General features: G+C 35.4%; 1 protein-coding gene across 2 annotated transcripts in view; it reads right to left on the bottom strand.

Moving 5' to 3' along the window:
- The window catches only part of SRBD1 (S1 RNA binding domain 1), a 196,640-nt gene that overhangs the window by 138,544 nt on the left and 43,004 nt on the right, over positions 1–15,092 (bottom strand). For both annotated transcript variants that reach the window (XM_021701193.1, XM_021701195.2), the window contains 3 exons: positions 13,788–13,891; positions 8,534–8,641; positions 4,349–4,506 (listed from right to left, as the gene is read on the bottom strand). In XM_021701193.1, coding sequence (XP_021556868.1) covers positions 4,349–4,506; positions 8,534–8,641; positions 13,788–13,891 — 370 coding nt within the window. The remainder of the gene's footprint in view (positions 1–4,348; positions 4,507–8,533; positions 8,642–13,787; positions 13,892–15,092) is intronic.

Below are 15,092 nucleotides of genomic sequence, written 5' to 3'. Positions count from 1 at the left end.
TTATATTATATTATATTATATTATATTATATTATATTATATTATATTTCAGTGAAAAATATATTCAACATTTGAGGGTAAAGACCTCAAGAACAGAAATAATGAACTAAGTGACCAACTTAGGAAGCTATGAAAAGAACAACAGAATAATCTCAAAGAAAGTAGAAGGAAGGAAATTATGAAGTTAAAAGCAGAAATTAACAAAATAAAAAAACATATATATAATGGAGAGGATTGGTAAAGTTTAACGTTAAAAATCACTTAAGCAACTTCTTCCTAGAAACATCGCCAAAGGTAAGGGAAGCAAGGGCAAAAATGAACTATTGGGACTTCATCAAGATAAAAAGCTTTTGCACAGCAAAGGAAACAGTCAACAAAACCAGAAGACAACCGACAGAATGGGAGAAGATATTTGCAAATGACATAACAGATAAAGGGCTAGTATCCAAAATCTATAAAGAACTTATCAAGCTCAACACCCAAAGAACAAATAATCCAATCAAGAAATGGGCAGAAGACATGAACAGACATTTTTCCAAAGAAGACAACCAAATGGCCAAGAGACACATGACAAAGTGCTCAACATCACTTGGCTTCAGGGAAATCCAAATCAAAACCTCAATGAGATACCACCTCACACCAGTCAGAATGGCTAAAATTAACAAGTCAGGAAACAACAGATGTTGGCGAGGATGCTGAGAAAGGGGAACCCTCCTACACTGTTGGTGGGAATGCAAGCAGGTGCAGCCACTCTGGAAAACAGTACGGAGGTTCCTCAGAAAGTTGAAAATAGAGCTATCCTATGACCCAGCAATTGCTCTACTGGGTATTTACCCCAAAGATACAAATGTAGTGATCCGAAGGGGTATGTGCACCCCGATGTTTATAGCAGCAATGTCCACAATAACCAAACTATGGAAAGAGCCAAGATGTCCATCAACAGATGAATGGATAAAGCAAATGTGAATGAAATATTATGTAGCCATCAATAAAAATGAAATCTTGCCATCTGCAACGACGTGGATAGAACTAGAGGGTATTATGCTAAGCAAAATAAGTCAATCAGAGAAAGACATGTATCATATGATCTCACTGATATGAGGAATTCTTAATCTCAGGAAACAAACTGAGGGTGGCTGGAGTCGTGGGGGGTGGGAGGCATGGGGTGGCTGGGTGATAGACATTGGGGAGGATATGTGCTATGGTGAGCACTGTGAATTGTGTAAGACTGTTGAATCACAGACCTGTACCTCTGAAACAAATAATACATTATACATTAAAAAAAAAAAAAGAAGAAGATAGTAGGAAGGGAAAAATGAAGGGGGGGAAATCGGAGGGGGAGACAAACCATGAGAGACTATGGACTCTGAGAAACAAACTGGAGGGTTCTAGAGGGGAGGGGGTGGGGGGATGGGTTAGCCTGGTGATGGGTATTAAAGAGGGCACGTATTGAATGGAGCACTGGGTATTATACACAAACAATGAATCATGGAACACTACATCAAAAACTAATGATGTATGGTGATTAACACAACATAATAAAATAAAATTTAAAAAAAAATCACTTAAGAAAAACACATACTTTTAGCAATACCAATCAAGAAAAAGAAAGAAGACACAGATAAATAAAAAAAAGAAGATACAAATAAATCATATTAGAAATGAAAAGAGGATATTACTAGAGCTTCAGCACAGATTAAAAAGATATAAAGACTATTATAAACAACTTCATGTTAATTTAAATGTTGAAATGGATAAATTCTTGGAAATGTCTTACCAAAACAGAATGGAGATACAGACATATATATGTGGGAGTGCATACAGTATTTTTAAGAAGTCATCCTGCAAGCAATACAAATAATATATCCAAATACAAATACATATGGTATCTCAACAGATGCAGGAAAAAACATTGGCAAAGTAGTCTTCCCACTTACTGTAAAAATATATAGTATAATAAAAAGACAGAGCAACTAGGACAGCAAAACCAAAAATCCATGGCTATCTGTAACAAACTATTCACAAAACTCAAAAGATGATCAAGTGGGAATAATGCAACTATCAAGACCTACATGCATTGGCATTTCTGTGGGAGCAAGAAGAGACAAGCAATGAAGTATCTCATGGACCAAAAAATATCAAAAGGTACTTCCCTGTAGTGTGGGAAAGACCTCTGCACACCACAATTTATAGGTCAGTAGAAAGACTGCCCACTGAGTTCAGGAAGGATTGGACAATTCTAATCTCTATGAACTTTTGAAACTAACAGGCAGAATATCCTTTTCAAGACAAAAACCCCAACTGAGGAGAAATTGCTGGGAATCATATCCCCACTGAACAAGATAAGGATAACATGGGCAAAGGAAAAAGAAGTCCAGGTAAAAGAGAGAAAGTATCAGGAAAACAGATTCCAGAAAGTAGAAGACTATCTCTTTATTCATATAGATACTACAGTGCTTTCCCCCCGACACCAATAATTTGGGGGAAAAAGAAGGGATAGTTCTAGAAATATAACGCTAGAAAACCTTTCCTGACCTGGTCTTCTATCCTAAAAGTTGGGGAAAATGAATTTTATATAAACCTAAGCAACAGAAAAGGATCACAGTCAAATTCCATATAGAATGAGTATTTTTTAAAACAGTAAATTAAAAAAAAGACTAGTAGGTCCTTACAGAAAGATGTGTCCACAAAACGCAGAGAAAAATTGTAACCTAAAGAATGGGCTATTAAAAAAAATCATAGAAAATGAGAATAACATAAATCAGAATTAGAAAACCCCAGAAATAGCATGAGAGAACTCAAAACTGAAGTAGACATGAAAAAGTTATTCCAGGAGTACCTGGGTGGCTCAGTCAGTTAAGCGTCTGCCTTCAGCCCAGGTCATGATCCCAGAGTCCTTGGATTGAGTCCCCTATTGGGCTCTCTGCTCTGCGGGGAGCCTGCTTCTCCCTCTCTCTCTGCCTCTCTCCCCTGCTTGTGCTCTCTCTCTTTCTCATGTTCTCTCTCTCTCTCTCAAATAAATAAAATCATTTAAGAAAAAAGTTATTTCAGAAAGAAAAATCTAAACCAAAAGAAACACAAGAACAATAAATATAATAGTATATAATATATGTAATATATATGTAATACATAATAATATATAGTAATAGTGCATAATATAATAATATAAATATAATAAGAGAACTATAAGGTAAAAATAAGAAAAATATAAAAGCTCAAAAAAATTTAAAGTGAAGAAGTTCATTATAGGACTGAAATCTATTTTTTATAAGTACCAAATGGAAATTCGAAAACTTGAAAACATAATAATTTAAACAAAGAACTCAATGGACAGCTTTAACTGCAGATCAGACACAGTAGAATAGAGACTTAATTAACATAAAGACACAGTATAAAATAAAAGAATGAAAAACAGAAGAAAGAGGAAGTTGAAAGGTCTAATATACATGTAATTGGATTTCCAGAAAGAAATGCAAGAAGCTCTAAAAACCCCAAGGAGAATTCATGCTAAAAAAACCAAAAAAAAACAAACGCACAACACACACACATACACACACATACACAGAGCTAAGCACATCATAAGAAAACCTCTGAAAACCAAGAGAGAAAATCTTAGCAGCCCGAGGAAAAAGACATCAAAAGAGCTCTTCAAAAGAGCAATAATAAGATTTTTGGTTGAGTTCTCATTCTCTACAAAAAGTGTAGTAGTCAGAGGGGGATAAAAACAGAAACAAAAAATGAAATGACACCTTTAAAGTAGTGGAAATAACTGCCAATCATGAATTCCATGCCCAACAAAAATATCCTTCAGAAAGGAGGGCAAATCAGAAACATTTTAGACAAAAACTCACACAATTTGTCACCAGCTGACCCCATATTAAATGTAACAGGTTAGAGGGTCAGGCAGAGAGAAAATGATCTCAAATGTAAACACAGATATGCAGCAAGAAATGAAAAGCAATAGAAAGGGTAGATAGTAAATAAGGGGGAAAAATGGGCAAAACAATAAAAATGGTACTTAAAATACACAGAGTTAAAATGCATCATTTATAATACACTACAATAAACAAAAGTTAATGGGGGAATAGTAAAACTTGAGCTTGGTTAATCTTCAACATCTCCACAGTGACACAGGGAAGGGCATAAATGATAGTAATATGTTGAGATTTTTGATCAACAAATAAGACAAATATGAAGTTTGGTTTTCTGGCTTCCACATTGCTGTATGTGAGAAAACCATTTTCTAAGCCTTGAAAATTAACATTATTTCAAATCCTCACAATATGTATGATGTGAAACTTATGACCAACGAAACAACTTTTAATTGAAGAACTGAAAGATGTCCTTACTGGTAGGAGAAATTATAGCCAATTTGCAACCATGTTTGTAACCAGGATCCACTCCCATCATGGTGCGCCCTGGAACAGGGCTTGTTAAAAGGAGCTGACGAAGGTTCCGTCCAAACATCATTACTGATTCCTTCTCTGCATCTGATGTTAGTTTGGCTCTTTAGAAACCAAAAAATAAAAGGAAAAAGAGAAAGAATTTAGTTTTTTATTCACCTAAAGTTTCTTCCTGAAAAAGAACAGAATTCATTCCATACACCTATTCCTCACAGGAGGAATTATTATAACAAAATAAAGGAGAAAACACCATATATAAAATTATACTGAGCCTATTTTTGCTAATTGCAGTAATATATGAAACCATAAACAATTCTGAAGCAAATCTGAGGAGTTTGTCATACCTACATTCTTTCTCTATCAACTCTTTATATACAAAATCTATATTATAGATTTTAATATAAGATATTCATATCTGTGTATCTTTACTTTATCTTTAATATAAGATATAAATATCTGTGTATGTGAAAGAAACAGTATATAAAGACCTAGACATCATATAGGAAGTCAAGTTAAAGTTTATCAGCTGATTAAAAATACAAACACAAAATTAGTGATAAACTATCGAATCCTAAGTAGTCTCTTCCATCAGTACTTAGTTTTTACACTTTTACCTATACAAATCTCAACGTCATCTTCTCACTCTGTTCAGTTCCCCACATTTAGCCCCCACCTTGTCATTCTCACAGAGATGTGACATGACCAAGGATATTAGTAATCAGTCCAGAACCATGCTTCATGCACATAATTTCCCAGGTTTTCTCCAGAGAAGTTATTAAAAGTCTAATTTTAAAACTTTTTCTAGGATAAAAATATATGCCTAGAATGAACTTAAAGGCATTTAGAAACTAAGTTTTAACACCATTCATTTTCTTTCTTTTTTTTTTAATATTTATTTATTTAAGTAATCACTACACACAATGTGGGGCTCGAAAACACGACCCAGAGATCAAGAGTCACACACTTTTCTGACTGAGCCAGTCAGGTGCCCCTTAACACCATTCATCTTCTTAACAAAAGCTCTTAACATATTATCTCCTGAAATTCTTATGAAATTTATAAGAAGACATAAAAAGTATGTCTTCTCCATTAGAACAGGTAAAGACATTCATGCCATGGCCACAAGAAAACTGCCAGTACAAAAACCATTCAAAGTACATTTCTTATCAGTGCTGAGGTAGAATTATCTACATATCTGAAGCTAACTAGTGTCTGCTTTTCTGTCGAGTCAGTTTCTGAAGGCTTTCTCTCATCTTCTTTTCACTGTCATTCTCCCGCCTTCAGCCAAGCAACATGAAAAGTATCACGATAGGTATTTCTTTTTTTTTTTTTTAAAGATTTTATTTATTTATTTGAGAGAGAGAATGAGAGAGAGTGAGAGAGCACATGAGAGGGGGGGAGGGCCAGAGGGAGAAGCAGACTCCCGCTGAGCAGGGAGCCCGATGCGGAACTCGATCCCGGGACTCCAGGATCATGACCTGAGCCGAAGGCAGTCGCTCAACCAACTGAGCCACCTAGGCGCCCCCAATAGGTATTTCTAAATCTTCACTTTTAACTTTATTTATAAAGCGAATGTTTCTTGTCAGTCTTCTATAAAGTACCATGATCGGTGTAAGATACAAAGCTGAAAAAAACAAGATCCCTGCTCTGAATACGACTGTACAGTGCAAAAAACAGAAAATAATCAGATAAGTATAAACAATGATAAGTGCTCTGCTAATGAGAACATATGGGACGGACACCTAAACTGCAAAACTTTCTAAAACAGATGCCTTCTTAGGTGAATCAAGAAGAATAAGTATTAGAGTTAAGCAAACAAAGGCAGGGAGAATAGAATGAAGGCATAAAGAAAATGTTGCAGGCAATGCCATACGTAGACTCATGACTCATTATAGAAAAAGCAAGTAATTTCATATGCTAAAGTAAAAAGAAATACCAAAACACAAAGCTGTAGAGCCAAGATGAAATCAGACCACAAAAGGCTATGCATGATCTTCTAAAGAGCTTGGATTTAATCCTAGAGACAAAGAAGAGCCACTGGAGAATTTTAAGTAGAAGAGCATGATATAACCAGATGGGAGTGTGAGGATGGCAATATGAAATGTGTAGTATGGCAAAACAAAGACAGGGATCATCTATGACCCTAGAACAGTAATCCAGACAAGAAATTATCATATCCTTAACTAAAACAGTAACCACAGAGATCAAGAAGCGGCAAAATTCAAGGTATAATAAAGGAAGGGAAAACGGGCAGCACTTGGTTAACTGACAATGTAGAATTGATGAAAGAGGTAGGTGTGAAAAACAACACAGGGATGAATCATCTTGATAGTTACAGAAATAAGAAATCCAAAGTAGACTGCATAGTATATAGTCAACTGAATCAAATGTCTGCAAAATAATATAGTCCGTATGATTGTTTTAAATACTCACACATGAATGGAGAAAAATCTGGTTAACAGTGATTATCTCTAGGAAGTAAAATTTTGTGGGTTTTTTTCCTTAGTGTTTTACTGATTCTTTCCATTTTTCTACATTAGGACAAATTTCTTTTTAATTAGAGAATTGAAGTAATTTTCTTTAAAGAAAATTCAATTGGGAGTTTTCTCCCTCAATTGCTGTTCGGGTAATTACAAGTATTTCTATCAAGAGACACATCTGCAGACAATGTCTGCAAACCAACTTACAGACTAAAATAAGATATATTTTTTTAACCACAGGCATTTTAGAAAAAGAAAAGAAAAGTGCTCGTTTGCCCACTGCTAAAAGAAGTCAGAGAAGGATTATACATTAAACAATCCCACACCAAATCGCTTACAGTAAATCTCAATGAAATCACCCCATAGGCAGTGAAGCTACTCAATTCAAATGTATGCAAAAATGTCAAACGCACTACTGGACATTATATGCAACATGAAAAACCAAGATAAAGAAAAACAAGAGGAAATGAAATTTTGAATAAGGTAACTTTCTCTTTTTCCTTATGAACAAAACCCCTTGTTTTTAAATTTTATGCCCCAGCACTCAAAAGCAAGAGATGTAACCTCGCACAGACTTGAAATAGGATTCGAAAAGAAACAATATTGTTAAGGGACAACTGAGCTATGAAGGATGAATCAAGAGAATGAATGACTTTGATACAAAGAAGCTGGTCAAAAAAGCTATGTGTCTTTTTTAGTAGTACCCCCTCAGTCCCTGTTGTCAACACCTCCAAAGTCAATGGCCAAGTCCAGTAAAAGAAAAACAGGCAAACATTATAAAGGCTGCTATCAACTACAGTGAGCTTGAAGAGATGGCTAGAAATCTACAGTTTTCAACTAACGCTTGCTGAAATCCATAAATAAGAGAGAATGAAGAAAGTCTAGAACACGTAGGAAGGAATATATGAGGGAATGGCTGATTTGAAGATTGACTACAAAGACAAAGGCTAGAGATAAGCAGGAAAGAGGGTTTTTGCCTCCTCAAATGTCTTTCCATCTCTTCCCCTACAAAAACCCACAATCTGCACCTCAGCTCTTTTGCAGTTCTTCTTTGTAACTCTTAGTCCTTCCACGAGTTCATTTAGATGGTCACTTTAATCATCTCCTCTAATATGTGCTCATCACTGCTGATAATTATTCACCTAAATAACTCCCATTTAGAATTAAAAAGATATATTAGCTTTCTCTCTTCATAGTAATAAATTCATAGTAATAAATTCATCATGTGCCCCACTGAGCACATGATGAATTTCTTATGCTGTTTTTGGTTCTCTTACCTCCAAAAACTGTTTCCAACTAAATTCTCCATTAACTTCTTAGTTTATTATCCCAAGCTAAATCTCTCATCAATAAAAACATTTGTTTGTCTTGGCTGTCAAATTGCAAAACTGGTTTTGTAGGACTGGAAGGGGTACACATTAACTGGTCAAGATTTGAAAAGTACATTATAATTAAGACCTCTGTTTTGTGGTCTACGCATATGAATGCCTCTACAGATTGAAATCTACGCTTAACTATAATCGCTTTGTGATCCTGACTCAGTCTCCGGATGGGTTAGTAGATCAACAAATACTTACTTCATGCTTTAATAGGTCTATTAGCATAAATAATAATAAACAGTACATAAAATTAAATAAGACAAGATACATACCTGAACTCTCTACAGAGGAGAGGATAAATAAGGCGTTTAAAAGAATCATCAAGTGAATTGTGTAAGATCTTCATTAACTCTGGCCTTGCAAAGCCACGTGGTCTCCACCTGCAAAAAAGAAAAGCCTACACTAAAACCGATGTAGCAATAACAAGAGCATAAAAGGGTTCCTGGAAGAGGGGAGAGGAAGTGGAACAGAAAAGGGGGAAAAACTTTACTGAAGCCAAAGTAACATAATCTGTGAGGAAAGACTGTGATGTCTGGAAATTATTACTATGACATCTGGAGTTCTTATTTTTAAAAATCTGGTAACCACGGTCACATATAAAACTTGAGGAAAAACCTTTCTTATTCTGGGAAGAGTCTCCAGAGCATTATTAATAATGGTGAAAATCTTAAGATATAAGAAAGTCACCAGAAAATGACTAATACACTTCTGTGAACTAAATTATATTCCCTAAAATTAATACGTTGAAGCCCTAACCCCCAATGAGATTATACTTAGAGATGGGGCCTTTGGGAGATAATTAGGATTAGATGTATCATGAGGGTAGAGCATCATAATGGGATTAATGCCCTTAGAAGAAAAGATTATCAGAGAGCCTGCCCTCTCTCTATCCCTCTCTCTCCCAGCCAGGTGAGGGCATAGAGAGAAGGCAGCAGTCTACAAGCCAAGAAGAGGGTTCTCACCAGGAACCAAATCAGCCTGTACCTTGATCTTGGACTTTACATCCTCCAGAACTAGGAGAAAATAAATTTCTGTTGTTTAAGCCACTCAGTCTATGGTATTTTGTTATGGCAGCAAAGCTAAGACAAACATGTATCCTTCTTTGTCCATTCCTTTATCTCTTCCTGAGAGTTAAAGCAAACTGAGCAAAGGAGAAACTCTGTTTTAACCCTTGCCTCTTGCCATTCCTTAGTAGAACTCACTCTACTCCTCAGGCTGCAGTGCTCTACCACACAGTGCATCTGCATACATGCTGATGGATATAAATGTCAGAGAACTAAATGGTAGTGGGCACTGGATAAAAAACAGTAAGAGAAAAACACAAGCTAAAAAGGATAAATTCAGCCCAACCCCTTCCATGTTTCCATCCATCTATAGCATCTCTGCCTTTGCCCTTCAATGACTCTTGAGTAGAAACCATTAATAAAATATCTATTTTATAAATCATAATAAAATAAACTATTAATATAGCCCAGGGACACTGTCATCTCTCTTACATCTCTCGGGTAGGAAATAAACTAAATTTCAGTGGACAAATCTTTAAGCATCTATAATGTGATACACCAACGGTTTCATAATAACAACTAATTGAATCCTTTCCATAGAATGTTATCATCTGAGTAGAATACAGTTTTGTTTTTTAATTTGAATGAAAGTGCTTTCAGGACATATATCCTTCCACTCAAATCCCTGTTACTCCCTATTGTCACCTTTACCTGAGGGCATGAGGGCTAGGGAGGAGTCGGACATGAATTAGACACACATTATTAATATTACAATTAATACTATGTTGTTACTGTTGTTGCTGTTATTATTATTAATTTGGAGAGCCCAATGTCATGAAAGATATCCCAGAAGAAACATTTGAGATGGGTTTTAAAAAAGGAATTGTGCTTTATCAAACAAGACCCAGAAAAAAAAGAAACCACAGCACATGTAAAAGCATAGAGGCGTGAAAGAACATGATGAGTCCTTTCAAGTAGATTAGTACTGCTAGAGTATAACTGTCAGGATCAGGTGGGCGGTAGATGGGGCTAGAAAATATGGCAGTGGCCAGATCATTAAAGGTCTTTACAGCATGCTATGGAGCTTGGCAAGTTAGGAGAGAACACAGTCCTGGGTCATGGGACAATATACCAGGAAGATAATCCTTAGAGGCAGGAAGGCCCCAATGGAGTGATTTTTTAAATATATGTATTGGATATCTGCTGGGGGTCATTCCCTTTAAGACCAAACTTAGGGGGCGCCTGGGTGGCTCAGTCGTTAAGCATCTGCCTTCGGCTCAGGTCATGATCTCAGGGTCCTGGGATCAAGCCCCGCATCGGGCTCCCGCTCAGCGGGGATCCTGCTTCTCCCTCTCCCACTCCCCCTGCTTGTGTTCCCTCTCTCGCTGTGTCTCTCTCTGTCAAATAAAATCTTAAAAAAAAAAAAAAAGACCAAACTTAGGTTTCCCCATTGCTAGTAGGAAAAACACAGAAATCCTTAACATTGCTTACCCAATCCCTCTGTAAGCCTCAATAGTTTTCCACAAACCTTATCTCTTGCGCCAACATCTACTCTGGGTTCCTTCTAAATAATTCCCTATATTGAAGCCAGAGTGATCTTAAAATGCAAACCAATCATGAGAATCATCTGTTTAAACTCTTTATTGGCTTTTCATTATCCTTAAGAATAAAATCCTTACCCTGTCTAGAAAATTAGGTATGATGTGGCCCATGCCTACAAATCAATCCTCATTTCTTGTTGCTTCCTGTTCCTCTCTTTTTGTCTCTGACCTACATATACACACAACCCAGACTACATTAGGGTTCCCTGTTACAAGCTCATGAAACACTGCACTTCTCCTTTATAACCTCAGCATACTCTTAACCATTTGCTCAGGGTCTTCTCCATTAAACTACATTGTCACCAAGGACAAAGAGCATATTTGTCTGGTTTATAGGTGAATCCCCAGCATCTAGCATATAACCTGAATAGATGAATACACGAGAGAGGTGGAAGGTGGAAGAAGTAGGGACAAAGAGAGTAAAACAAAAAAAGAGGAAGAAGAAAAGATTTGAGTATCTCTAGTCATTCACATGTGTTTAAAAAATGAAAACAATTCCTTGAGAATGGTTCTTTGGTTTCCAGAGAAGTATTTTAGCTGGCTCTTGTTTCAGTTCTTTAGTTCCCATAGAAGAGTTTCTTCAATTATCTATATGAAGAGAAACTTCTAGAAAGTAACTGAAACTTATATCACTGTACCATCTATACTATCTCTGTAAGGAAACCATTCCTTAACATTTACTTAGTATGAAGATACAGTTTAAAATGTAACTAATACTTGTTAGCTATTGAGGACAGACTCTGATACTGAGCATTATGAACATTCACAGGAAAATAAGATAGAAGTTGTTTCCAGTTTACTGTGATCTATTTACAAAAGCCATTTCTAAAAAAGAGTTTTGCGGGGCGCCTGGGTGGCTCAGTTGGTTAAGCAGTTGCCTTCGGCTCAGGTCATGATCCCAGGGTCCTGGGATCGAGCCCCGCATCGGGCTCCCTGCTCGGCAGGGAGCCTGCTTCTCCCTCTGCCTGCCTCTCTGCCTACTTGTTCTCTCTATCTCTCTGTCAAATAAATAAATAAAATCTTTTAAAAAAATAAATAAATAAATAAAAAAGAGTTTTGCACAACAATCCCACTACTTTGTAATAATAGATACCACTGAAGGCTACACAATTACATGGAATATAATTTAATTCTCGTAAATCTGTGAAAAAGGTATTACTCATCATTTTGACAATAATGAAACTAAAAGAAATTAAGTAATGTGCTCATACTCACAAGGGTAAGAAGTAATATAACTGGAATTCAAACTCAGATATATCTGTTTCTAGGATTTTGTTCTTTTTGTGAAACTCTTAGAATTTCATCATATTTTAAATTAAAATTATCTAATTTCTTAACACAATTGTTTAAATCTATGATTTCTTTTAGGTATTTATTTCCTTTTTATTTTTAATGAAATGTATTTGTTTACAGAAGAAATAAGCATCATTTTAAAAAAAACTCTAAAGGACAGTATACAACAGAAAATTAAAATCTCGGGCGCCTGGGTGGCTCAGTTGGTTAAGCGACTGCCTTCGGCTCAGGTCATGATCCTGGAGTCCCAGGATCGAGTCCCACATCGGGCTCCCTGCTCAGCAGGGGGTCTGCTTCTCCCTCTGACCCTCCTCCCTCTCATGTTCTCTGTCTTTCATTCTCTCTCTCGCAAATAAATAAAATCTTAAAAAAAAAAAAAAGTTTAAAATCTCAGACTAGAGCTATGGAATAGATCATCTGTGTTTTTTCAAAAATTTTCTTACACATACAAAGACCTATTTTTTGACACTAACGAGACCATACTATAAATACTAATTGTAAGCTGTCTTTTTAACCTAATAAGACATGTTTATATCTCAATTTTAGCTCTATCTCACCTTTTTTAAGATGGCTGCACAGAATTCCACTGAATGGATATAACATAATTGGCTTACACAATTTACCTACTGATTAACATTGAGATAGTTGTTTCACTTGATGGGTCCTTGGTTAGCATTATTTGGTCATTAAGCAAGCTAATCCTTCATGGAATTGGGTTTTGGCAAACCAGTTTCCAATCAATTGATCAAAGAACGATATTGAATGAGAGTGTTAACTTTCAAAGTATATAGCACTTGTTCCTCTCAAAGAAAAATTCATCCAACTCTTCAAATAGCTTTCCCAGCAATCTCCCAAACTTAAGGTTACGCAGAAGTAGCTTGTGAGGAGCATGACCCAAATCTACATGTCCTAACCGCTAGGCAAGCTTTTTTACCTTTGCATCAGTTTTCTCATTGGTCAAATGGCAGCTACAAATCTGCTCTACCAACCGAACAGACTGTTGTAAGGATCAAATACACTCTGAAAAGCTAAAACTAAGTTAGAAGTTCTATACAAATATGTGGTGTTATTTTAAAAGGTTCCCTTAACAAATGAAAAAGGATAATGAAAAGTTACATAAGTTTAGACAATTCTCTGAAATATCCAATAAACTTAATGTTTGTTTCAATCATCCTTAGTGTGCAAAACATTTTAAGTAAATTGCATATACTATGTTTAGAGACTTATATTGTAATATCCGATAAATTATATTCTTGTTTCAATTATCCTTAATGATCTGTATCCTTAGTGATACAGATATGCCATATACACTATGTTTTTGTTAATTTAGCTTCTCATAAGAGAAAACACTGTATAAGATTCGAATGGTCCAAAAAAGTATTAAAGTAAAAGTCTTTCTCCCCAGAGGTAATCACTATCAATAATTTATTTTAATATTTAATATATCCTGTTTCCTATGTAAACATACACAACATTTCTACTTCTTTTTGACATAAAATGACACATATCCATTGTCAATGTTTGTTTGTTTAATAGAATGGACATTTTCCCATATCAGTAAGTATAGGTCTCAGTATGGTATTTTAGAAATGGAAGACAGAAAATTCTGTAAAAATCTATAAACAGACCTGTTTTGGATGCACCACCTGCAGAATTCATTCTTTACTCCATCAGAAATGTTGACTTTGACAGTCAATATCTTCAAATTTTCTCCACGGTTAATTGCCAGAATCTGAATGCAAACATATATAGCAAAGACTGATGATACACTAAATAGGTAAATGGTTAATTTAACCAGTCAACACTGGTGAAATAAATAGAGCGGTTATCCAGCCAAGAGCTAGATCAATTTTTTATTAACTTATTTACCAAAAATGTATTTAAAAATAATCATTTCTTTATACTTCTTTCAAAAAAGCTTTTTTTAAAATAAAATACAGGTACAAAGCCTATGACATTCACAGGAAGAGATTTTGGCGAGATTATTTCAGATTTGACTAACTGAAATTTTTGATCATCTGGAGTTAGGAAATTTTCTCTTTATATTTGTGAAAACATATTGCTAAGATAAAGATGCATGCAAATTCCCAAGTGGAATAATACTACTAACTGTTATCATTTATTGGGCATTTACTAATTGTCAGGTCTATCTCAGCCCTTTAAATACTTATTTAATTTTCCAAGCTAACAGGAGGATATGTATTATCTTCACTTTATATAATAATTTTTTAAGATTAATTTATCCCAAATAACAAAGACAACAAGTGAAGGAAAAATTTAAACTCAGATCAAGCTGTCTATCTCTTAAGCAAATATCTTAAAATACATTAAAAACACTCCTTTAGGGGCGCCTGGGTGGCTCAGTCGTTAAGCGTCTGCCTTCGGCTCAGGTCATGATCCCAGGGTCCTGGGATCGAGTCCCCGCATCGGGCTCCCTGCTCAGCGGGAAGCCTGCTTCTCACTCTCCCACTCCCCCTGCTTGTGTTCCCTCTCTCGCTATGTCTCTCTGTCAAATAAATAAAAAATCTTTAAAAAAAAAAAACCAAAAACACTCCTTTAAAGAAAAGCAAACAAACCCAAACAAGTAGAATAAAGTAAATAATAAAGAACAGAGGAAAAATTGAGAATAGAAAAACAACAGAAAATAGTGTTAACAAAACCAAAAATCTTCTTTGAAAATATCACAAAATTGAAACGCCTTTCACTAAACCAAGAAAAAAGGAGGAAGCATTCCAATTACCAAAATCAAAAATAAGAGGGGCCATTACTATGGAAGTTATAGAAATAAAAGGGATCATAAGAATACTATAAACAACATACGTCAAATTATACCACTTAAATAAAATGGAAAAATTCTTAAAAAGACAGACTGCCAAAGCAGAAAATAGAAACAGAAAATCTGAAAAGATCTACAATAAGTAAAGAAGACTAAA

This window comes from Neomonachus schauinslandi, chromosome 10 (assembly GCF_002201575.2).
Source record: "Neomonachus schauinslandi chromosome 10, ASM220157v2, whole genome shotgun sequence".
Taxonomy (NCBI): domain Eukaryota; kingdom Metazoa; phylum Chordata; class Mammalia; order Carnivora; family Phocidae; genus Neomonachus; species Neomonachus schauinslandi.
This window is presented reverse-complemented; position numbering and strand designations above follow the sequence as displayed.